Raw genomic sequence first — 25,987 nt, forward strand, 5'->3', positions numbered from 1 at the left:
CTGTTTGGGTTCATGCTCTCTCTGTCTACCATCCGCATAACTATGCACGCATAAAGTACATACCAAGCTGCTTACGTAACTTATGCGCCTCATACGATCGTCCCCCGCATTTTCCTCTCAACTTTTCTTCCTTCGACCCCTCAAGCAGTCCGTCATCCCACCACCACCAAAATGACGCCCCAAGCGCCCTCCAGCGAATTCACCGAACACCCCACCATCCCAGGCCTCTACACCCAACCCTCCTTCATAACCATCCCCCACGAAACCGAACTGATAACCCTCTTCGCCACCCTCCCCTGGCCCAACCGCCCCGGCCGGATCTCCCTACACTACGGCTACACCTTCGACTACAAGACCTTCGGCATCGACCCAGCAATCCCGTACATCCCATTCCCAACCTGGCTGCAACCCCTAATCCCCACAACCGAATCCCGCCCCCCCGACCAAGTCTGCCTGCAATATTACCCGCCCGGCTCCGGCATCCCCCCGCACGTCGACAGCCACCGAGGCTGGGACCAGCTGTACGCGCTCTCTCTCGGCGCGCCAGTGCTCATGCGCCTGAGAAATGGAAAAGGCGGAGACGAGAAGGTCGATATCGATCTGGCGCCGCGCAGCATGATGTGTTTTTCGGGTGAGAGTCGCCTGCATTGGACGCATGGGATTGGGAAGAGGAAGAATGATACTCTGCCTGATGGGATTCGGGCGCGCGGCGATCGCTGGAGTATTACGTTTCGCTGGGTCAGGGAGGGGGCGTGTGAGTGTGGGGATGTTGAGCTTTGTGATTCGGCGCAGGAGAGGCTGGGCATTGAGAAGGAGAAGAGGTCTGTCCTTGCGGCGGCGGCGGCGGCGGCTGCTGCTGCTGCTGTGTCCGATTGTGAGGATGTTCGGGGTGAGGGGGCGGGTGCGTTGGGACGGGCTGCGGGTGGGGAAGTTGAGGTTCAGGGGTGAGCGTCGTGATGCTATCGCTGCCATCTGTTGGTTTGGTGAAGATTGAATGCGAGGGACAAGGATGAAGCGGCGCCATCGAGACAGATCCATCACTGCTTGCCCACCGACATGGTAATTTTGCACCCCCTTAATACCATATGTCCTGGCCACCGCCAGATTACGCGAGACACCGGGCATACAGCATCGATTGCACGCACCGGGACGAACAGAACGCAATTTGGCCTGCTTCTGAACCTGGCGAGCTCGGTATCCTTCATTCCAAGATAGCCCGGGGTGATAAGAATAGGGCACAACCAAAGACGGTGGAGGAAGACATCGGTTACTGCTTGAGGTCATGGTCATGCATTTCCGACTTGCCAACTCCCGCATTGCCCGCGATCACGTCTGCCATCTTGACTGCGGATGTGTATTAGGATATTTCGCGGAATAAAGACCAGGCGCTTTGTGTGAGGCGCCAGGAGATCCTCCAGGCCTGTCCTATCTATTGTCCAGACGGCGGGAAAGGATACACGGGTTGTTTCATTTGAGCGGCTGGATGGGTATGCTCGGTTCAAGGGCGCGCGGCGCACGGAGCGAGGGCGAGCGAAGGTTGAGTTGGCGGCATCCTCCAGCTGCGTCGCGTGGATCCTCGGGCGGTGGGCTTGAGACAGGAAGTTTGGCAGCAGTGCTCGTTGCTGATATGAGTATGATATGTATGGTAGCTTCGAATTAGCATCCGGGTATCCCAGGAGCGAGGGAACACAAACCACCATGACCCTTCTGGCTCGCTTTCTCGCATATGTCTATGAGTTAGATTCTCGCCACTGGAGGGCTTCCCATCTGGAATCGTTGTCTTCGTTTGTTGCCGGATCGACCTTTTAGTCAAAACAATCCAAGTTCGAGGCGGCATTTTTCCTACCCCTGCCTCTGTTGAAAGGAAAGATTCCCCGTCTCTAACGCCTGCTCTTGCGCTGTGTCCCCGTTGTCATCGACCTGGATCTCCCGGTGAATGCCACCTTAGGGTAGCCAGTGGGGATCGGGGCACCGGGGGGGAGGAACCACCAGATGCTGTGAACAAGATGTTCGTCCACTCTCAGCTGGGGTAATAATTGTTACAGGAGTTGTCGTGGATCTACTGCTAATTTATACCTCCCTACGTCACCTATGGTAGTTTAGTGGGAACGCAGTGAGCTACGCACTCATTCCCACTCCACTGCTAGATACGGAGTACTATGGTACCATTGGCACCTACTGTACCTGACCAATGACCAACGTGATGCCGCAGGCTACTTCTTGTTGATCTGGCAATCACACCTACTTCACTAGCCATCCCACAGCTTTCTTTCCGGAAGACTTGGGGGACTGCGGGTGGTTAGGCCTAGTATAGTATGGACGATAGTACTTTTGGACATTTACGCATGAAACGGGCGAGCGCATCCACCCACCTGCAAGCCGGATTCAGAGCCAGAAGACCCAGGCCTTCCTCCAATCCATAAGGCCTAGATACACCTTGCTCCTCGACTCAACGTGAGGTGCTGTACGGTTGACCCTTGACCCGGGGCTTATGTCGATCTTTGCAGGTGCCCCGTGCCTTTACCGAGGGGGTCAAAGGTAAATACGGCATAGGTATGGAATGCCATGCCATACTCCGGCAATTAGTTCACCTCAAGTTCTCAACGCTCGTGCTTGGAACCGTGGGCTGCGCATAGGTACACAGCCGCGATGGCCCGGTGATCTCCATTGATTTCGCCCCGAAAGGCGTCCTCGCAAAGGGCGCAGGGGGGGCGCGACGGGATATCCTCGGTGCTGGCCAAGATCGCCGTGAGCGAGTCTCGACACGGCTTATCGAGGAGAAGCCCCAAATAGGGTCGAAAGGCTGACACCGTTGAACTTGCAGGTGGTGGAGTCGGGTCGGGGCCAGGCCGGGGCAGGCCAGGGCAGGGCGGCATTGGCCGACGCGATGGATCCATCGTAAATCGGATGCGTCGAAAATGCCCTCGCGGCTCGGAGTCGGCTGTCCTCGAGGTGTTTCGAGATTCTTGTCAGTTGCAGGTAAATAAACAGTGCTGGGCTGTTGTTTCATGCGCCCGGGCCGGCTCGTAGTCTTTCAAGCCACGGCATTGTCAACAATAGGTTCTCGCGAGACAATGGATCGTTCGCGACCGGATAACTTCTTTGAGCTCTTTGTTAAACGGGATGTTATCGCCATCTCGCCCCCAAATCGCGGGTTGTGAGGTGGAGTTTGGCAGCAAAGCCCCGTGGGACTGGGGCAGCAAGAGCCTAAGGAGTCTAAGGATAAGGATCAGGGCTGGGGGCAAGTCTGAGCCTCATCCTCAATACTCAAGAAACATCGCATGATGTAGGGACACAGGCAGCCACTTTATCGATAACGCCTGCTGTCGGTTGCGATCGAAATGGCAGGAATCTGCAGGGAGCAGCGGAGAAAAGGGACGACAGATGAAACGCCAATACTAATGCGCCCAGCCTTCTGATGGTGCTTGTGTTTACCAGCCTTCTGAAGAACAGGTGCCACAGCCTCCATGAGGTGAGTGACCGTGAGTCTACTCCGTACGGTACAAGATGGCTGGGTCGACAGCTCACCGCAGCAAACGAGCGTCACGGCGCTTCGCCAGCCAACAGGACGCTGACAGCGCGTGCATCCGATTGCTCAGGATTACCGTACAACTCGCAACCGCCCCTGTTATAAATAGACGATCCTCCAATCCGTCTTCCCTTGGCGCGGATTCCCAGCGGGTCTTTCTTGCGGAGCCAGGAGCCCTATCAGCATCGCCACGCCCTGATCGACACCGGGCCCGTATCACCAGGCCCACCATGCCTAATTTCTGCGCCCACATACGTATAAAGGGGCTGCCGCCTCTGCTCCGGTCCCGTTGCACAGCATCACCCATCGTCAGATCAAACATGCGTCTCCTCCCCGCCCTCCTCACAGCGAGCTTTGCAGCCCTCGCATCCGCCCGCTGCGGCACCCGCGACCCCTCTGAGCGCGTTCACGCACAGCACAAATACTTCCTGGAGAAGGAGGACCGCGAAGCTGCGCGCATTGCGGCGGCGCGGGATGTCTTCGATGTCACTGTCGACACATACGTGCACGTCGTTATCTCCAATACAACGGCGGGCATCAATGCCACCACCCTGCCGTCCCAAATCCACGAGCAGATCGACGTCCTGAACGAGAATTACCTGGGCACAGGCTTCCAGTTCAACCTCGTCAATGTCTCGTACACGCACAACGACAAGTGGACGGCGATCATGGACGGCAGCACGACGGAGTACGAGGTCAAGTCGACCCTGCGCCGGGGCGACTACACGGCGCTGAACCTGTACTTCGGCACGATCGGGAGTGGGATTCTGGGTTATGCGTATGCCACATCCCAACCTTACCTTTTCTACTACTTTTCATCAGAACATCGTTAACATTGACCCCAGTACCTTCCCCGACACCGTCACCCCCCGCGAATTCCTCCTCGACGGCGTCGTCTGCGACCCGCAGTCCCTACCGGGCGGAAAAGCCCCCTACAACCTGGGCATAACAGCCGTGCACGAAACCGGCCACTGGCTGAACCTCTTCCACACGTTCCAGCCGGGCAACGACGACCCCGCGCAGCCGGGCTGCTACGGGCACGGCGACTACATCCACGACACGCCGGCCGAGGCGTACGCGGCGTTTGGATGCCCCGCATCCCGGGATACGTGCAAGGGGGCCGTCGAGGCGAATAATACGCTCTCTGTGCCGGGGCCGGACCCGATTCATAACTTTATGGATTACACGGATGATCGGTGCCTGACGACGTTTTCGGCGGGGCAGATTACGCGCATGCAGAATTCTTGGAGGGAGGAGAGGGTGGCTTATGTGCCGATGGGGATGAGGAGGAGGAGTCCGGGTGGCTTGTTGCCGGATCTGAAGGCTGAGTTGGGGTTGGGACTTAAGGGGAAGATTGCCAGGCCTGGGTCGGGGTGGTAAATTCTCCCGCTTAACCAGGGTGCTTGAGTGGAGTTGTGGCGATGAGGCATGAGCGATGTACATGCGATATCGGAGTACATATGTGGTTGGATGAGGTGTATATATGGGGTGAATGCTGTACACTGGCTGTATAATGATAGATAGAGTATATAATGGTCGTATATACAATACCCAGAGATGTTAATACGAGGCAAGACAAGACACGATAAGATCCCATTTCCTGCTGAGCGCAGAAAACCCCTCTCTCTCCACATCGCCACAGGAAGTGGACTCGCAACTCGCAATCGCATCCGCCCCGGTCCGTGGAATGTGGCTTCGACAGCGTGGTAACGTGGAAGGAACCTTGCGCCGAAGATGAGAAAGCCCGGAATCCAGGAACCAGCAAAGCTTCAACGTCGACCCCTGGATGGGCCTCCCTTTACCCGCGGGATTAAACCTTGGCAGGAGTCTCGCCAGAGAAAACGGAAACGATCGGTGGCTGGTGGAGAGATGGCGCTGTTTCGAAGCATTCTTGATTCGGTACCGATTTGCAGTTGATCGCGGTTTCGGGATTGCCTCGGTGTGGAGCATAGCATAGGGGACAGCAGGAAGACGAGCATGTTACTCGATACAACGAAGAGCGGAAGGCTAAAAGTGATAGCAGGCCAGCTGGATCGTATTGGCGAGCTGGAGTTGCCATGCCCTATCTTCGGAGGATGCACCGAGTTTACAGGGAAATACAGGAGGGACAAATGGCTCGGATATCTAAGCGCTGGACATGAAAGGTCTCAGAGATGCAAGTGTACTCTGTAGACCGGAGTCATTTCTCTGTAGCACAGGTCATACCTACATGGCCTGTATGCAGCGCTGGCCCAATGGGCTGTATACATGTTCATAAGCTGCATGGATCTGCTAGTGAACCGTTCGGACTCATCCCTGCTGCTGGGTCTTACTGGAGGCTGCAATCTACCTAGGCAAAAGCTTCATCATGGATGGTTTAGGGTTATCGTCTGGAATTGCGTCATATACAGAGTACAATCCACCAAATGGCTGGCTAGCCTGACTATCAACATGGACAACTGCTTTTATCCCTAACCCTCCAAGATTACCTGTAGATAGTACATACTACCTACATCCAAATCCAACACACCGTATCCATCTCAAATGGCCCCAGCTGATCAGAAATCAAACTTAATCAAACTCTCCGCCGCAGCCATAACCGCCTCACCATTACTGTACTTCCACCTCCACCCCAGCATCTCTCTCGCCTTATCCCCCCTCACATCCCGATCCCTCCCAAGATCCGGAAGTATGAGCCTCGCAACAGGCATAACAAGCGCAACAGCCCGAACCAGGAAATCCGGCAGCGTGAGACTCGGCACTTTCCTCCCCTTCTCTCCTAGCTTTGTCCTAAGTAGCGTCGCCATCTCCCCCATCCACATCATGCCCTCCCCAACGCAGATAAACCGCTCCCCACCCGCCCTCTCATGCGTCATCGCAAGCACATGCAGGTCCGCGCAGTCGCGCACATCAACAACACCATACTGTACCCTGGGTATACCAAGCGCATTGCCGGAGGTCAATTCCGTGATGGAATGCAGCGTCGTGGAATCTTCCTTCCCTAGTGCAGGTCCATACACGCAGACAGGATTAACGGATACAAGTTCCATTCCGCCCTTACCCCCGTCTTTCTCCTTAAGGCCCTCCATAAACTCCCACGCCGCCCTCTCAGCAAGCGTCTTCGACTTCGGGTACGCGGCCACATCCCCCCGCCCCCCATCCAGATCCGTCCAGTCCTCCTCACTAAATACCTTCTTTTCCTTGTTCCCGGCGCCATACAAAATCGCCGCGACGGAGCTCGTCATCACAACGCGCCTCACACCTGCATCGCGCGCAGCGCAGAGAACGCGCTTCGTCCCCTGCACCGCGGGGATGATCAGCTCGTCTTCGTGGGCTGGTGGTGCGGAGGGGAACGGGCTCGCGACGTGCTGGACGTAGGTTACGTCTTTCATTGCGGCGGTCCAGCCGTCGTCGGCTGTTAGGTCTGCGTGGACGATTTGCAGGGATGGGAGTTGGTCCTGTGAGGTTCCCGCCTCGGATAGGGAGGCGTGGATCTCGGGGATTCGGGTGAGGGTGCGGATTGTCGTGCGCACGCGGTAGTTTTGGCGAAGCAGGGTCGCGATGATCCATTTTGCGATGAAGCTTGTGCCGCCTGTTACCAGGACCAGGGGGGGTTCGTCGTCGGACATGGTTGCTTTCTGGCAGTGGTGGTGGGAATCGATGTCGGTGGGTGGAGATTGCGAAGGGCTGGGCTGGTGTGTTTGGTATCGATGTCGATGCAGAGGATGGATTTGGACGAGGGAGGCTGGATACGAAGATGAAGATGAAGATGAAGATGAAGATGACTTTATATCAGCTGGAGTCTGGCCAGAGTCCAGAGTCCAGCCGCTTGCTGGTGTGGGGAACAGCGACAGGGCTGTCCTGTCCCTTGATTGGACTGCTCGCGTGAAGAGTCAGGGCGCTAGACCGTTTTCTTGGCCAGTCTAGCTGGATGGGGCATGGCTTTGGGGCCGGATCTCAGCGTTGAGGCTGAGCTGGACAGCCTGGAATAGGGGCCAAGACGCCGGTGGATTTGTACGGACTATAACTATACTGTAGGTACGAGGTACGAGATTGGTATCTCGAGAACTCATTCTTTGTAAAAGCAGTATGTGCATCCGGTATATGTAAGGAAGGGGTCGTGGAAGCGTTTGATTCTACCATCATAGGGGTCCGATATATATATTTTTTGTCAGGAGCCCTAACTAGGACCGGGTAGTGAGTCTGCGTTCACGTCTCAAATAAGAGTCGCTAGGCTTCCTGGATGGGATTGGGAATTCGGTATTGATTGGTGATAACACTTGAATATCACACTATCCCGACGATACGGAATGGAAATTACGAGTGTCTAACGTTTGACATGGCTAGATGGAGGTAGATCAACGGTGACAGATGCTAGATTGACGGACAGAACATAAACAAAGATAGTAGGTATGTACATGGACATTGTAGATCACAACCGGCAAACAGCAGAAACTAAATGGTCAAGTTCAAAGAACAAGTGTCCCACCACGCTCAACCTCGGCCAAAGTGTTGCAGAACGTCCCCAGCAGATCCTCGAGCCGTCGAACCGAGAGCCTCGAACTCGGCGCCGACAACTGTATGGTAAGGGTATTTTGCCATGGAGTGGTGGTTAGATTCAGATGCGGAGTCACTCCGTGATCGACCATGCGCCAAGCACAGTCCTCGCCAGCGAGCAGGACAGAAGTCCGCGGTGCGTTGTTGGCCTGGTTTGTTTGGTGCGTCACGACGCTGTTGAACTGCGTGCTTGCGTCCCAGTTCGTGGCATGTTGGCGGATGTGCTCGAAGTCGATGTCCGCGAACGGCATTGCGCGGGCGTACTGGGTTTGCACGAGGTGCAGGAGCTCAAGGACTGGAATGGTCGAGGGAAATGTTACGCGCATGGGCGAGACAGTCACACAGGGTCCGATCAGCTCGTGGGTCGCGGGGGTGGGCGCGTCCCGTCCATTGAGGGTGTGGCCGAAGACTATGTCGCGCTTTTCAGTTGTTCGTGCGAGCACTATCGCCCACGAGGCTTTGACGAGGGATGCCAGGGTTATCCCCTCCGGTGGGGTAGGCATGGGGATGCTACGCCGGCCATAGATCATGTGGTTACCTGTGTCCCGGCTACAGATCGGTTGAATGACATCGGGTATGTCTAGCATCCGAGCACCCTGGAGATAATCCTGCCAGAAGCGGACGGCCTGGTCGGTTTGTTGACGTTGGCGATACCGCAGGTAGACTGGGTATGGTGGGACATCGATGCGCAAAGGACGGCTTTGCAATCCGGCGACTAAATCGTCAACGAGCAGTGGAAGGGAATGCCCGTCGTATTGGGCGTGCGATGTGCGGATGATAAGCAGACGCGGGGCGTGTTCATCCGCGGGAGTAACAAGCCAGGCTTTAACGTGGACTGCGCCGTCCCCAATACCGGTGGCGTAATCGTTCGCGCAGATTGAGTCAGCGTATGACTCTATATCACCTGTTGGATCATGAAGATGACACATCATGATGTGCGCGTCCCGCAAGACCACGGCTAGAGTGCGGTGATTATGGCGAACAAAGACTGTACGGAGCATAGGGTGGTGACGAACCCAAGCGTCGAATACACCGAAAACCTGACCCCCATTGACTGCACGGGGCACGGAGATGCGCAAGTAGCTGCCGGTACCCGGACCAACCAAGAAGGTACGCTGGAATTCCGTAGTGGGAAGGAGGTCCTCTACCTGGTTGGCATGGATGCCTGGGGGCAGGACGTCTGTGTTCTGAGTGAGAAAAGTTTCGACGTCCTCGATGTCTAGTAATGAACCAGGTTGGTAGGGCGCATTATCCTCTTCGACAACGTCGTGGAGATATTGCATCTTCGTAGCCAAGGCGGCGAGGACTGGGTTGAGAAACACGTCGGAGACAGAAAACAGCACACCTTGACGGCGCGCAACACTGACCAGTACCATGGCCGAGACAGAATCACCTCCCAGATGGAAGAAATCGTCATTGGGACCAATTTGTTCGCGAGGAATGGATAAGGCAGCAGCCCACAAGTCGATGAGCATTTCCTCGTCGCTGGTTGGCGCTGGTGCTCCGACCGCGGGCGGCTGCGGGCACAGAGGTTGTAACCGCTCGCGTGGAATAGCTGCAGCGAGATCACGCAGTCGCCCACGGTCAAGCTTGCCACTCTGGGTCCGGGGCGCTCGCAGCAGCGGCAGGAACACAGTGGGGACCATGTACGCCGGCAAAGCTGCGGCCAGTCGCCTCATAGCATCCTGTGCATTCTTCACGAATCCGGCGTCAGCGACAAGGAAGATACCCTCCTCTTCTTCAGCTTCACCATTGATTCGGGTCTGTGGAAGACAGATGAATGCGACGAGGTTGGACGGCCCCCCGTCGGGTACACCATGAGTAACTACCTCGGCGATAACTTCACTGGCTTCGGGGAAGTAGAGACGAACGTGATGTTCTACCTCTGCCAACTCCACCCGCTGTCCGCGCAGTTTGACCTGAGTGTCCTTTCGACCTATAAAGCGAATGGAACCATCAGGCATGTATGAGACTAGGTCCCCGGTACGATACAGGCGACTTGGCGACTTGTCACCTCGGAACTCTGCAATCCACGGGGGAGGCGATGAGAGATAGCTTTCCGCGGTTTTCAAAGGCTCGTTGAGGTATCCCCGCGAGACTATAGGGCCTTCGACAAGTAGTTCACCTATCGCGCCTACCATGGCCAAGCGTGAGGGGTCGGACGGGACCGTGACCCAACCTCTGCCACCAACAACCGGCCCTATCTGGCCCGAAGCCCAGGTTTGTTTGCGAACCTTGCCTACGGCGCAGGGAGTCGTTTCAGCGGGTCCGTAGTTATTGATCAAGTTTACCCTGTCGGCCCAGGTGTCCACAATATCCTGGGTCAACGGTTCCCCGCCTACGTTGATGGTGTGAAGGTCAGGGACAAGCTCCGGCTTGAGCAGTCGGTGAAGGAGCGAGGTTGCAATGTAGGCAGTATTGACCCGATGGCGAGCAATGAAGCCAGGAAGGTCATTGAGACGATCCTGCTCGGATGGAATACAGACACAGGCGCCGTTGGCAAGAACGGTAAAAATTTCATAGAGACTGACGTCGAACGCATAGGAGCAGAAGTGCAAACATCGTGTATTGCGGTCGATGTTGCACGGGCGGCTGTGATGGAGGATGCTCGTGCGTAGATTGGTATGTTCTAGTATAATTCCCTTGGGCTGCCCGGTGGTTCCTGATGTAAACATGATAAAGGCTGGATCATGAGTGTCAACGACCGGGAGGGGACATAGGGTCGCCGGTTCCAGTGGTGCTGGGTTGAGGGGAACCCGCAACGAGCGCACATTGCAGCTATCAAGCGCAGTGCCAGTTTCTTCGCACACCAGTGCCAGATCTGGGCGCGTCTGAGCCAGAATAGCGCGAATGCGCTCTGGAGGATGGTCGGGGTCGAGCGGAACACATGCGCCACCAGCCAGAAGCACCGCTAGCATTGCCACAACCACCCATTTTGATCGATAGAAGCAGACAGGCACGATGCTTCCGTAACCTACTCCCTCTCTTTGCAAATGGCGGGCAAGCTCATGGGATAGCTGGTTCAACTCAGAGAAGGAGAATTCGCCATCCCAAGCAGAGATGGCGGGAGAGGTAGGGGTAGTCGTTGCAAAAGCTAGGACGGCTTCTTGGAGGGGTCTTAGGGAAGGAGATGGAAGACTGGAGTTCCACTCGTGAAGTTGATCTCTATCCTCAGGGCCTACGAGATCAAGCCGAGATAGTGGAGAATCAAGACTGCCTGGGAGTTGTTGAAGGATGTGGGCAAACTGAGAAACAATACGTTCAGGGCTCGCTTGCGATGTCACGCTTTTGTCGTAGTTCACCTCGACTGAGATTTGTGATTTGTCCAGTTTGTTCAAATGGCAGATGATGATTAGGGCGGAATCACTAAACGCACCATGCTCCTTGGAGGCTGAAGACGCACTGCGGTAGAGGCCACTATCCGCGTCGTCCGACTGCGGTTGAATTCCGAGATGACATTGAAAGCGACAGGCTTGAGCGGCCTCTGCTCCTAGGTGCCGTATGTTGCGTAGGCCGTACTGCTGGAAGGAAGCAAGATTTGTGATTTTGTCTTGTACCCGTGCAAGACTTGTCCGGACCGTCTCATTCAGGCGAAGTTGCGTGCGGAAGGGGATAGTAGCAAACGTTGGGCCAGAAAGCTCCTCAATGCCAGGCAATGGCGCATTGCGCCCGTTGAGAGTGAGACCGTATAAAATGTCTTCAGAATCCGTGTAACAGGACATTACGACGGCCCATGCGAGCTGAATCAAAGTTGATACGGTGAACTCTGTTGATGTCTGCTCAAAGTGAATTGCACGCTGGATGGTGGATCTAACAGTTGGCACGTGCCGGGCCGCTGGTAAGGACGGCCAGACTGGCGAGCGCAAATCGGCCAGCTCCGAGCGCCAGAACTGCGCAGCATCGTCATGTCCCATGCAATGTTTTATAAACTGATTGAATGGGCGCAAGTGAAGATGTTGCCCATGGTACGCCGCATGGACTTGCCTCCAAAGCACAGACAGGGACCATGCGTCGTACAGAGCATGGTGTATGGTCAGGAAGAAAATGGGCCGTTCTCTCTTGCGCCGGACGATTGAGAGCACGACCAAGTTGGAACCAAGGGTCATGGAGGTTTCATAAGCCTTAAGCCTCGCACGGTGGGACTCCAAGTCCTCGCTCTCCAACACCCGCACAGTCGTCCGAGTTACCGCTTGACAAGTACCACGCAGCCCTTCGACATGAACCATCCGAGTCCGCAGTATGGGATTCGCAGAGACAGTGGCCTTCCACGCTGAAACGAAGCGTTCCATATCGATATCAGCGTCAAGTTGATATTCAAACGTCACAGCACATTCGCCGGGCGACCTTTCCGATAAAGTCATGAGACCTTCCTGCAAGGCAGTGCAAGGATAGATATCTTCGATTTCGCTGGGCAGCACTCCACACTCCCGGGCGGCGTGTTCAAGCAAGTCATTGCTTCGGATATCTTCAGGAAGCAGACTGAACGGGGGAATCGACAAGATGGCATCGCCGTCGACCGGTCGGGAGGCTGCCGCGAGATCGCAGAGACGTGGATATTTGAAAATGTCGCTCATCGAGATATTCAAGCCGAAGCTACGTGCAATGGGAATCGACTGAATCGCCAAGATCGAGTCACCTCCAAGGCGGAAAAAGTTGTCCTCCCTGCTGATTTGTTTCGGGGAGCGCTTAAGGACCTGGACCCAGACTTTATGGATAAGTGATTCGGTGTGGGTAATAGGCTGAGGCCGATCTTGTATATCGTGGGCTCCGACTATTGCCTGGACCTCTTCAGTGGAAAGGCAGCATATTATCTCACGAAGCCTCCTGCGGTCGATCTTGGCAGAGGATGTCAAGGGCACAGTTTGTAGTGGTAGGAACAGTGTAGGTACCATATATCCCGGTAACTTCTCATGCAGCCGATTTTGAGCTTCTAGAGCGACCTGTCGGAAACGGTCCGTGGCAGAGCCCAAGAGACGCTCATCCTTGAGCGGGAGATCCGGGTCTGGGAGCACAGTTTCGGGCAAGTGAATAAAAGCCACCAGCATTTTCGCCCCGTCGGTGGTGATGCAGAGTTCCGCGATCGCGTCAAGACCGTCCACCAATGCTGCCCTGAGCTGGTATTCCACCTCTCCCAATTCCAATCTTTGGCCGCGAAGCTTCACTTGGTGGTCTTTGCGCTGGATGAACTCGTAGGTCCCTTGCTCCGTCAACCGAACGAGATCGCCCGTGCGGTACAACTTCGACGATAAAGTTGCATTGAGGGGAAGCCAAGACGGGGGTTCAATAAAAGCGCGTGCCGTAAGTCCTGGCTCGTTATGGTAACCATGGCCGACAATTGGACCATGGACCAAAAGCTCGCCAGTGGCGCCGATTGGGAGTAGTATATTCACATCGGCCGGGTCGACCACCCAGCCCTGACAACCGACGAGTCGACCAAACTCCCGACCGTTCGACTCCGGTGTAATGGGAGCCTCGGAGGCTGCGCAGTAGACTGCGCATTCCGCGGGTCCATAGGTGACAAAGAGGTCAACTGCCGGTGCCCACTGTCGGATTTCCTTGGCAGTCACAACCTCGCCGATTAGTATCACGGTTCGCAGGGTTGGAAAGTCCAAGGGCTGCAAGACACGGGCCACGGATGGAGTGAAGGACGCCCAGTTCACTTGCAAGTACGCGGCAGCGTCAGCTAGGGCGTCTGTCCGTTGCTGTTCCGAGGGAATACAAACACAGCCGCCAACGGTGAGGGTGGTGAGAATCTCGGCAATGCTGACGTCAAACGCAAAGGAGGAGAACTGAAGAACCCGCGACGCCGCGGTAATGTGCAGAGCATGGCTGTGGGCACTTGCGCTGGTTGTAAAGGCTCGATGGCTGATGATGGCGCCCTTGGGCTTGCCTGTTGAACCGGAGGTGAAGATGAGATAGAGCGGCCGCCCGGAGTCAAAGGCCGCAGTCACGTGCCCGGGCTCGGGGCCTTCCGTCTCCGTCTCCGTCTCGATCTTCGTCTCTTTCTCCACTCCATCCATCTCGTCAACACAAAGCAGGCCGCATCCAAGCTTCCTAGCCTCCAGAGAATTTTGACGCAGAGTGAGAAGCACCTCCGCGTTGATGCTCGCGCAGATCTCCTTCAATCGCGACGCCGGGTGACTGACGTCGAACAGGACAAAAGCCGCCCCGGCTCGGACAACGGCAAGCATGGCCACTGGTACCCAGCGCGACTTAGAGGCATAGATCGGTACAATGCATCCTTCGCCAACCCCGGGGGTTGATCTCAGTACTAGCTCGAGCGCGCGAGAGTACCGTTCGATCTCATAATACGTGAAGTCCCCATCCCAGCTGCACACGGCTGCGGCGTCAGGCCGATTCTGGCATTGTTCAAGTACGATATCAGCGAGAGACCTGTCGACAGCTGTTGTGGCAGTCGAATTCCATATGTGGACGAGCTGCTCCGAGCTATAACCGAGAAGCGATATCTTTGTTGGCGTTTGGGTTGGATCGTGAATTATTCCCTCGACAGCCTTCGCGAAAGCATCAAGGACGAAAGTTGCGCCTTTTGCGCTCAGCCACTCAGAGTGATAGTCCAGAACAATGTCCAGACCCTCGTCACCGACGTCAACAGTGAGAGCTACTTGATACTATATCCACTCAGCGCGAATCGCGTGATCCTGGAATAGCACTCACCTCGGTTGAACCGTCCGCGTCCTGTTCGCCTAGGACCCAAGGGGATCCTGCCACTTCCAGCCTCGGGATACGCTTATTCACTGATAATATCGAATTGAAAATATCTCTTATACCCAGCTGATGTGTGATGGCCGCAAGCGATCGGTACTGAAACTGCAAAGAGCGGGCAAACTCCTGCTGACACCGACGAAGTAGATCCAAAATACATGTCTTTTCACCAAGGTTGACCCGACAGAGTAGGAGGTTGATGAATGGACCGATGGCATCCTGGATCCCTGGAATTGGAGCGTCACGGCCTGATGTCATGTACCCGAAGCAGACGTCTTCCGTCCGACAGTAAGCGCCCAAAGTTAATGCCCACGCAACTTGGAACACAGACGCGATCGTTAGCTCGTGCTTCTGGGCCAAGAGAGATAACTCTTGCGTGCGGTCCAGGCGGATTTGCTGTCTTCCGAACTCGGCTGTTGTCGGCTTGTCCTGAACCGCTGGGACAATTGGGGGAAACATGCAAGGGTCTAGGCCGACGGCATACTCGGCCCAGAACTTTCTGGCTGTCTCCAAGTCTTGCTCTTGGATATGGGCGACATAATCATGGTATGCGTTGCAGCTAGTCGGCTCCAGTTGGCCCTTGTACGCCAGCGCCAAATCTCGGAGAAGTACCTGCCACGAGATACCGTCCAAAAGGGCGTGACTAGCTTCCAACAAACACCCAATCGACCCGTTCTGCGCCGCTAAGATGGTCAGCCGGTTCGGAGGATGTGTGGGGGGGATGGGCGAAGGGCAATATTGTGCGAATTCCTCAAACAGATCATCGAGAGTCGCCTTTAGATTGACCATCGCAGCTGGTGACGGTTCCAGCACAATTTGATCCATGGTCCCATCGGTATGCACAGATTCTCGGAACACCGTACGCAAAAGAGGGTGTTTGTCTACGACTGCCTGCCATGCTTGTCCGACTCGCATCGGGTCAATTGAGCCGTTCTCATGAGGTTGCAGAGTGAACATGTATCGGTTGTGATACATAGACCCATCTTTTGCCTGACTAAGAAGCATCCCCTCCTGAATGCTGGAAGTCGGATAGGCGTCCGACACGGTAAACCCCATATCCTGAAGAGGATAGACAATGCGGTCCATGAAGAGTCGATATTGGTCGTTCGTGAGCGAGAGCAGCTGGAATGGCATATCGGAGTGGTCGCTCTCCGATTCGGGCAACGTTTCATCCTCACTTGTGGAGGCACTTGACTCGATGGAGGCACTTAAACTTGCGATAGTCGGATTCTTGAAGATGGCCTCTACTGTGGTCCTGATGCCATATCCGCTCAACTGCGAAACCAAATGCATGGCACCGATTGAATCGCCACCTACGTGGAAGAAATTGGTATCAATACCGAGACTGCTGCTCTCACGACTTAGCACATCTGCCAGCACTTCTTGGATAATCGACTCCAGATTCGTGGTCGGCTGCCGCTGCTGCATTGGCACGGCCGTCTGACGATATACCTGGATTTCGACCGAGGACAAGGCGGAGACCTCATGTCGCAGGCACCGACGATCAACTTTGCCACCGGCCGTTTGGGGAAACTCTCGCAGCGACAGGAACAGAGATGGGATCATGTAAGATGGGATCAAATCTCGCAACGCGACCTCTGCTAGTTGTGTCTTGTGACTGAATGCCGCGTTTGGAGGGTCAAAGAGGGAGGAGGAATCAGTGTACGCTCCATTCTGATCGGCGGAGCCCATGATGAAGGCCACGAGGGTCGCCTCATTGTTACTGCCGGATAGCTCGACCTTCTCCACCACCACATCGACGCAATCGAGGCAACAACGCACATGGTACTCGACTTCTGCTAGTTCGAGCCGTTGCCCGCGGAGCTTGACCTGCGTGTCCTTCCGACCAACATATCGGATCCAACCGTCCGATGTAATCTCCACGAGATCCCCAGACCGGTATACCCGACCAGGGCGACCTTTCCGGTACGCTACCAACCATGCGGGAGGCTCAATGTACGCATCTGCCGTCAAGTCTGGACGCTCCAAATAACCATCGGTGACGACTGGGCCCTCAATCAACAACTCCCCCACCGCTCCGAGAGGTGAAAGCCGTCTCGGGTCAGAGGGCAATGTCACCCATCCAACCGATCCAAACATAGGCCCGATGACTCCAGTTTTCCAGTCCTCAGCTATCACACGTCCTACTGCTACACATACTGAGCATTCTGCCGGTCCATAGCCGTTTAGAAGGGACACGCGCGGCGCCCAGCGTTCGACCACATGTCGCGTGAGGGGCTCGCCGCAAGCGACGACTGTCCGCAGGCTCGGAACGATTTGCGGGTCTAGCGTTGCGAGCATAGACGATGTTAGAGACGCCCAATCTACATTTTGCTCAATCAAGAATGGCGCCAGTGCGTTCATGCGATCATGCTCAGACGGAACACATACACATATCCCATTGACCAGACTGGCGAAGATCTCATGCAGACTGGCATCGAATGCATACGATGCAAAGTGGAGAACTCGCTTGGAGGATGTTAAACGCATGGCAGGTGAATGATTACGGATACTAGTCGCAAAGTTGCGATGCGTCGCCACGATGCCCTTGGGTCGCCCACTGGAGCCAGAAGTAAAGATGATGAAAGCGGCTTTTGTCGCATCGCGCACCCAGTGAGTCTGCCAGCCTAGATCAATGGCCCAAGGAATGTCATTTGGCAGAGCTATGACGCTGTATTTGCCCCCATATCCATCAAAGCTTTCGGCCAGTCCCGGTGATACTAAGATCAGTGACGGCTGTGTTTGGTTGAGAACATCCTGAACACGGTCGACGGGGTATTTGGGATCAATACAGGAAACAACCGCGCCAAGGGACAACACAGAGAGCATGGATACAATGACCCATTTACTCTTTTCCGAGCAAATCGTGACGATCGATCCTTGTTCCACGCCTCGCTCACGAAGCAGACTCGCCAGGTGAAGAGAAGCCTGCTTCAGTTCTCCGTAGCTAAGCTGACCATCCCAGGCTGATATTGCTGGTTGTCCAGGGTTCCTGTCCGCATGCTCGAAAACCAAATCATGCAAGCACCTATCATATGACTTGGGCAAAATGGCATTCCACTGGTCGAGCTGAATCATATCCTGCGGACTCATAGCTGAGATGTTTCCGACTTTCTGCGAAGGCTGGCTGAGAATCTGCCTCAGAATGTGCTCAAACTGCTCGACCATTCTCTGGGCTTGGGCTGGGAGCACGACGAGCGAATCATAGCTCGCAACAATATCGATGGCTGCTTGGTTTGAATCCGACAGTTCGCAGACGAGAACGAACGCGTAGCTCGAAACTGTCCGTAGGTCTGCACTGAGGTCTTCAGTATGCTTGACGAGCAAATTGGCCGGTGAAGACTGAAGCAGCTGTACGCCAATGTGTGTCTGAAAACTGCACGCATGCGCGGCATCGCTACTCAGACCTCGGATATTTTGCAGGCCGAATTGCTCGTATGCTGTCATTTCCATGACTTGCACTCTCAAATCCTTCATTTGTCCCTCGACCGACTTCCTGGGCTGCAGGAGGACGCGCAAAGGGACTGTGGTCACAGTCGGGCCAGTGACTGTCTCAATCCCGGGAAGGAATGCACCTCGTCCGTTGACAGTGAGGCCGAACACCACCTCGTCGGAGTCAGTGTAATGTGAGAGAAGAATTGCCCAGGCAAGATTGATGGCCATGGACAAGGTGAAGTCACGATTCCCTACAGGAAGATCGGGCACGGGGTGGCGGAATACCTTGTCCGGCCGTGGAATATGTGTGGAGGAAGGAAAAGCGGGGAAAGCCGGTGCTTGGACGTTTTCCAGATGGGAGCGCCAAAATTGATCAGCTCCCTTCGATTGGACGATATACTGTACGAACGGGCTGAATGGACAGGGTCGCAAGGCCTCTGTGGGTGCGTGATATGCGGCTTGGACTTGGTCCCATAGCAACGGGATTGACCAGTCATCATATAGCGCGTGGTGCAGAGTCAGTATCAACTGGGGCGCCGTGCCGCTGGTGATTAGTGCTGCCTCCCAGAGACGGCTATTGAGCCCCATTTCTGACATGCGCAGCTTTCTGGCACCCTCCCATTCTTGCTTGGTGGCGAACACGGGAATGGCCACCTGCTCGTCACGGATGACGACCTGAAAGGTGCCATGGGGATGGCAGTGCATCAAACGCGTCCGCAGGATTGGATTGGCCGCCACTGTTGCCATGAAGGCATACTGCAACCGGTCAAGATTGAGGTCACTTTGAAGTTCATGCCTCCATGTCGCGACATAGTTACCCGGCGACTGTAGGGACAGCGCCATTAGCCCATCTTGCATAGGCGTGCACGGATAGATGTCTTCTATCTGTTCCTCTGCAACCACACCCCCTGCAACGACACCCGCAATGATTGCTTCCCTAATCATATCGGAAGGCAGCAGGGAAAAGGCCTCGGGAACCTGCTGCTCAGCCACCAACTGCGGCAGGAACTTTGCGTCGGCCAGGTCAATGAGGTGAGGATGGCTGAAAACGTCTGCCACAGCCAGCGGCAAGCCAACGGCTCGGGCGAGAGCTACGAGTTTCATCGCCAGAATGGAGTCTCCTCCACGGCGGAAAAAGTGGTCATCCAGCCCGATCTCCTCGGTTGGGAGATTCAGCGTTTGCGCATATAGTCCCTGAATTAGTTGCTGTCGGGGAGTCACCGGTGGGCGCCTGTGCCCTGTCTGTCCCAATCGCCACGACGACAATGCCTCTGTTGACATCTCCTCAGTCCATGAGCGCAATTGACGCCTATTGACCTTGCCTGTGCGGGTGAGCGGCATTGCGCGCACGGGGATGAAAACATCCGGCACCATGTAGATAGGGACAGACGCTTCCAATTGCGGCCTCGCACGGGTCACCATCTCCTGGAATATCGAGTTCTGCAATCCCAACCAGCCAGTGTGCCCTGGATCAATGTCACCCTGGTCCGGTACCACGACCCAGCTAACGAGAGCTGGTCCCAGGCCAGCTGCAGGGCGTACGATGTCGACGGCGACGTCGGTTGCATTGGGAAAGCATTGTCGGACGTGGAATTCGATCTCGGCCAGTTCGACGCGCTGACCGCGAATCTTGACCTGTGTGTCCTTCCGCCCCACGTACCGCAAGGAGCCATCGGCAAGGTACTGCACAAGATCACCGGTTCTGTAAAGTCGAGAAGGCCCCTGTCGGAACTGACTCAACCACCGAGGTGGTGGAATGAACGCAGCTGCTGTTTTTTCTGGCTCGTTGAGGTATCCCTGACCAACCAGAGGGCCCTCGATTACGAGTTCACCGACTGCACCGATTGGGGCCAGTCGCTCGTAGCCCTGACTGTCCACAACCCAGGTCACAGCGCCACACCCGCGCCCGATGTCATTTGTCTCGCCCGATGCACTAGGATAGCACTGGGTTGTTGCCGTTACAGCGCATTCTGCTGGGCCGTACAAGTTCAGAAGCTCAACATGCGACGAATCAGAGCACCAGGTTTGGATATCCGCCTTGGTGGATGGCTCACCACAGAACGCAAGGAGCCTCAGCGTCGGGACGTCAGACGGGCGCAAGATACGTGCAACTGAAGGCGTCAGATTGGCGTAGTTGGCTTTGAAGTTAGTGATTGCTCCCGCGAGATCCGAAGTTCGATCATGGTCAGACGGAACGCAGATGCAGCCCCCGGCAACCAGCGTCAGCATATTGTCTTCGACGCTGAAATCGAACGAGTACGAAGCGAACTGCAGCAGGCGCGTGTCGCGATCTAGCTTCATCTGCCTGCACCTGGCCTCTGAACTGCTGCACCAGTTCGTATGCGATATCACAACTCCGCGCGGCTTGCCAGTTGACCCTGATGTAAACACCAGGTACATGGAATCTTCCGGTGTGGGTGCTGACCAACCGTTTATTTCAGCATTGCCTGCCGTCTCTGCAAGGGATTCGGGATCGAGGATCAGTATGGACGGACCAAGAGCCTCCGCGGCGCCAGCGAGTGAGTTGGATGTTACGAGCAACGGAGCGCTAATCTCGCGGCATATTTCCTGGAGACGAGCTACTGGGTTCGATGGATCTAGCATTATGAACGCACCGCCGGCCTTGAGGATCGCCAGCATGGCGACAGTCGCCCATCGAGACTTTTCCAAGTACACTGGCACGAATGTGTTGGGGCGGACTCCCTGGACTCGCAGCATGCTGGCCAAGCGACCTGCTTCTACCTCAAGCTCATGATAAGTGAACTCTCCGTCCCACGCACATACCGCGAAGGCGTCCGGCTGCGACGCTGAACGACGCGCGATAAGCTCGTGGGCGCATGCGTCCAGTCGCGCCGGCAACATTCCATTCCAGCGCTGCAGGATACCCATGTCCGCGGGACTGATGGTTTCTAACTTGCCCAGTGTCATATGTGGCGCATCCAGTATCTGACGCAGTGTATGCTCAAGCTGATCCAGTAGGCGTTCCACCTGCTCTCCTGGAATGACCTGAGGGTCATAACTCGCCGTGATTCGAACCGAATCCGCAAGCAGCTGGCAATCAAGCACGAGTGCATATGAGGATGCTGCGCCCTGCTGCTCACCATCTAGTCGGCCAAATATTTCCGGAGCTTTATAGTCATCAGCATCGGCTTGGACAAGCAGAAGGCTCTGGAACTGGCAAGCTGTTCCGCCATCCGCCCCCAATTGGGCAATCTGCTGCAAGCCCAGTTGCTCGTACCGCATAGTTCGCACTGCCCATTCCTGCAACTCGTTCAAGTGCCAGTCGACACTACTCTCCCAATCCAGCTTTACCCGCATTGGAATGGTTGCGATGGTAGGCCCGGTTGTCGATTCCACGCCATGGACCTGGGCACCACGGCCGGCGACTGTGATACCAAAGACGAGGTCCGCGCTGTCGGTGTATTGCGACACAAGGACAGCCCAGGCTAGTCGCAACTGCGTAGACAGCGTGACGCCGTCTGCGGTAGTGGCTGCCCTATCCCGGCCATGTACTATCGTGTGCACGATCATCTCGCTGGGCTCAGAGCGGTACTCGGGGTTGGGCAGTTTTGGAAACGGCATTGCATGCAGATCCGCTAATTGTTCTCTCCAAAACTCAACACATTCGCCTGTTTGAGATGCTAGTGTATATTTCACGAACGGGGCGAAGGGTCGCCGATCCAAAGTGTCCCCCTCATATGCAGCCTGGACTTGCTCTAACACCAATGCGATGGCCCAACCATCGGTCAAGGAGTGGTGCATCGCTAGGGCAAAATTGTGGTAAGGCATGTCCCGCTGGGTATCAACCGAGAGCGCGAGTCTCAAAAGCGGTTGGCCGGTTGCCCAAGAGTGCCAATGGCTAGGCAAGTCATCACCGGCTGGCCAAGTGTCCCATGCTATTGGTTCACCCCTGACGACTACCTGATATAAGTGGCCATCGTCAGCCTGGACGATGCGCGTGCGTAGGATTGGGTTGGCTTCAATTGTGGCGGCCCATGCCCTCCGGAACCTCTCTAGGTCGGTCCCCGTGGCCAGAGAGTATCGCTGGTATATAGTGAAGTTGGGCGAAGCTCGGCGTGACAAAGAAAACATTCCTTCCTGCAGTGGAGTACAGGGGTATATGTCTTCGATTTCAGCCGGGGCCTGGACGGGACACTGCGCTCGTAAAGATGGGAGGAGGTCTGCATCTGCGACGAGCGAGTACGGCGGAACTATAGCGTCTTCCTTGCAGTCCGTTGCATTCCCAGCCACGAGGCGCGCCTCCAAAGCCGATGCCATTTTTCTGAGTGACTTGTTGTCCCACATATCTTGCATTGTGATTTCGTAGCCCAACCGCCGGGCAGCCCCCGCCAGCTTCATTGCGCGGATCGAGCTGCCACCCAGGCTCCAGAAATTGTCGTCCAGTCCGATTTCCTCGGTTGACATATGTAGTGCGTCCGCCCATAGAGCGCACATGGTGGCTTCGACAACGCCAGCTGGGCTTCGTTTGGTTGATGTCTCGAGGTCGCGGCCTTGATAAAGCACGCGGCGAGTGCTGGAGTTGCCGAGTGCACGCAGACTTCGCCTATCAAGTTTCCCGCTGTTGCTCAAAGGCATGGTCTCAACCACCATGAACGCGGCAGGGATCATATACGCGGGTAGCTGTTGTTGCAGGTGCAGCTGGGCGGATGCAAACTCGGTCTCAAAGCGACGCTCGCTGCTCCACTCATCTGAGTCTTGCAGCAATACAAAGGCTACCAGCAATGGCGCGTCATGATCATCGTTCGGCGTGATCACGTCGACGGCAATGTCCTGGACCACGTCGCCCAGGCATTGACGCATGTGATACTCGATATCCAGCACGTCCATGCGCTGCCCATGGATCTTCACTTCCGTACCGCTGCGTCCAAGGTACTGCAAGGAGCCATCACCGAGGTAGCGGACGAGATCGCCCGTACGGTACAGCCGCCCAGTGGCTGTAGGCGAACGCGACCGTAACCACTCCGGGGAATTCACAAATGCAGCAGCTGTTTTTGGCGCATCATCAAGATACCCCCGGCCAACAATCGGGCCTTCGATCAGCAGCTCTCCGACGTGTCCAGCGGCCACCAAGATTTCCAAGTCATCCTCTTCCACCACCCAGAGTCGACTCCCAGTCGGGGTTCCAATCGTGGTCGGTGTATCGTCTGCGGAATCGTATTCGTGCACAGAACACACCATCGAACATTCAGAGGGTCCAAAGCCGTTAAACAGGCGCACATGTCCATACCACTTCTGCAAATCCTCTTGACGCGGCGCCTCGCCTAGGAGAATTAGGGTTTCCAACAGCGGTATGTCGTCCACAGCGAGGATGCGCGCAACGGATGGAGTCAGGTGTGCCCAATTCACCCTGAGCCCACGCGCGGCATCCGCTAGGTTATAATTTCTATCATGGTCCGACGGTATGCAGACACATCCTCCATGCACTAGAACAATAACCGTCTCTGCCAAGCAGGCGTCGAAGGCGTATGAGGAAAATTGCAGCGCGCGGGACGATCGGTTGAGGTTCTCGGCCTTCCCACCCGCCATTGCAGAGGTGGATATCGAGCGATGTTCAATAACAACACCCTTCGGCTCTCCGCTGCTCCCAGATGTAAAAACGATGTACGCAGCGTGATGGGGCTCTGCGCGGTCGGGGATTATCACCACTGGGTTGCTCGTGGTGTCTGCTCCCCAGGCGTCATCGAGGATTATTATATCCGGCACCAGCTCTGCCGCCATTTCAGCGTTTTTTGGTGAGGAAACTATACACCTCGCGTGGACCTTGGTGCATATTGATGCCAGACGCTTCTGAGGTAGTGATGGATCCAGCAGCACGAATGCTCCGCCGGCTTTTAAGACCCCTAACATGGCCACGAGCACCCATCGTGTCTTCTCAAAGAGAATTGGCACAAATACCTCTGGCTCAACGCCACGGCTATCTAAGACTGAAGCGAGATGGTTGGCGTGTGTTTGGAGTTCCTCATACGTGAATTCTCCGTCCCAGGCACACACTGCGTCAGCGTTTGGGCGGGCTGCGCACTGCCGTCGTATCAACTCATGCAGGCAAACTTCCACAGCCTCAGGGGGGTCCTTCTTGGATAATGCAAGCTGGCTTGGGACTTTTTGGGCTCCCACACTCGGCGCCTCCTTCTCCTTGTAACCGTCGTTGATGGTCATGATCTGGTATAGACTTAGCGAAATCCGCAAGTCAGGTATGTGTATTCTGTCTGCCCTTACCCTTGTTGTTGTTTTGCTCTGTCCTTTCTTTTTAGGTTGTCCGTTGCACTTAGTTTGCTGTACTCGATTGTTGTGTGATGTCTCCCTAGAACTGCAATGCAGGTCTTGCCCAAGGGATGATGAACATATACACGACCTAAAAGCCTCATCTCACCGAAATACCGGATATATACGTCCTGCACGTTGGGTAATATCTACAGATTGTTCCTGGTCTCGGACCTCGTCAAGGTAGGGCTGCTCACGTTGACAGAGCATGCCTGCTCCTCATCTTACGTTGCGTGCAGTATGCTTGTTGCCTTCGCTTACACTCATGCAGGGGCCCTCGTGGACGAGGCAATAGCGGCGACATTCCCCATGTGGTAAGTGCGTTGGCTTGATGCTGGACACGAGTTATAAAGCACACCCTGGTGACCTGCCTCATTGTGTACCCAACACCATGGCATTGGCCACAAAGAACGCTCCCATGAGGGGTCGCCAGCTTCTCCTATCTGCGAACCTAGATTGCAGCAGCCTTACACAGGGTGAACCCGGTCCTCCTTCTATACTGACGTGTTAGGACAAGGGATTGTGGTTATTTTGATGCCCGTGACCAAGTACTCGAGGCATCGACCCTTCTTCTCTTCAACCCGCAAATCAAATTGTCCGATTTAGAGCGCCATCGGAAGCACAACGACCTATTGCGCGCTGGACAAGGCCGAGGACGGGATCTCGAAGGGTTCGCATGATCCGCGCAAGGCTCTCCGCCACGCGAGCTTTGTCCAAATCCATGGCCTCCTCGTGTCTCACAAGGACGTAATGCAGTGAATGACAGGTGTTTTAAGCATGGCCACGGCCGTGAGTGTTTTTTTAGTTCAGCAACAGCAGCGCCAATCATCCTCGCATCTCGGCCGGGACTCGGCGGAAGTGCTTGATTCGCAGCTGTGCCTTGTGCCTCGCGTGGCGTCATCTACCAGTTCCCTGCGGGGCGCAATTGTTGCTCCGACTTGTTCAAGATCAGGACTCACACGACTTCCGGTCAGGGTCGGAGTCGCCCCTCGTGGACCTCGTACCCAACGGGCTTCATGCCGCCAATGACCGCCCGGAGCCCGAGATCGTTTGCGTTCTCAATTTGACCGCGGAGAGTAGCTACGACGCGAGTGAGTATAGAATTAGTTGTCTCACCGGGCGACTCATCAGAATATCACTGTTAAGGGAGTCTGTCGACTCTCAGGCCAGCGAACCCTACTCGCGATAACCAAATGTGAGTGGATGAGACCACCTATGGACGAGAAGTGCTGTCCGCTTGCCACGACTATACTAAAGTTGACCCTCTTTCCTTTCCAGGGGTTTGCTGACGGAGTATGTCAGCCCTCCATGCGCTCGAGCCAGTATAAACGCCATTGAGGGTCCGAACACAACTCAATGAGCGCCTAGGCGCGTACGGAGCCAGGTTTGACTGCAGACTGCCTGAAAGCATATACAGCCCTCGGTCAAGCCAGATCTTTGCTCCAACCCGGTGCTCCTGTAGTCAGCAAACCGCAAGTACTA

General features: G+C 55.5%; 4 protein-coding genes across 4 annotated transcripts; 2 read left to right on the forward strand and 2 right to left on the reverse strand.

Annotated features, from left to right (window-relative positions):
- Nucleotides 1–171: 171 nt before the first annotated feature.
- On the forward strand, nucleotides 172–948 carry DSM5745_06846 (uncharacterized protein; the record flags this gene model as incomplete). The annotated part of the gene is made up of 1 exon (XM_026748862.1): nucleotides 172–948. The coding sequence occupies one exon, from the start codon at nucleotides 172–174 to the stop codon at nucleotides 946–948; it is 777 nt and encodes a 258-aa protein (XP_026603166.1).
- A 2,901-nt stretch (nucleotides 949–3,849) lies between these two features.
- DSM5745_06847 (zinc metalloprotease) lies at nucleotides 3,850–4,909 on the forward strand (the record flags this gene model as incomplete). Its single annotated transcript, XM_026748863.1, has 2 exons — nucleotides 3,850–4,307; nucleotides 4,375–4,909. The coding sequence occupies 2 exons, from the start codon at nucleotides 3,850–3,852 to the stop codon at nucleotides 4,907–4,909; spliced, it is 993 nt and encodes a 330-aa protein (XP_026603167.1).
- A 1,157-nt stretch (nucleotides 4,910–6,066) lies between these two features.
- On the reverse strand, nucleotides 6,067–7,137 carry DSM5745_06848 (SDR family oxidoreductase; the record flags this gene model as incomplete). Its single annotated transcript, XM_026748864.1, has 1 exon — nucleotides 6,067–7,137. One exon carries the CDS (start codon nucleotides 7,135–7,137, stop codon nucleotides 6,067–6,069), a length of 1,071 nt encoding a protein of 356 aa, XP_026603168.1.
- An 840-nt stretch (nucleotides 7,138–7,977) lies between these two features.
- DSM5745_06849 (uncharacterized protein) lies at nucleotides 7,978–24,400 on the reverse strand (the record flags this gene model as incomplete). Its single annotated transcript, XM_026748865.1, has 2 exons — nucleotides 7,978–14,694; nucleotides 14,741–24,400. 2 exons carry the CDS (start codon nucleotides 24,398–24,400, stop codon nucleotides 7,978–7,980), a joined length of 16,377 nt encoding a protein of 5,458 aa, XP_026603169.1.
- Between the last annotated feature and the right edge of the window lie 1,587 nt (nucleotides 24,401–25,987).

This window comes from Aspergillus mulundensis, assembly GCF_003369625.1.
Source record: "Aspergillus mulundensis strain DSM 5745 chromosome Unknown scaffold_6, whole genome shotgun sequence".
Lineage (NCBI taxonomy): Eukaryota > Fungi > Ascomycota > Eurotiomycetes > Eurotiales > Aspergillaceae > Aspergillus > Aspergillus mulundensis.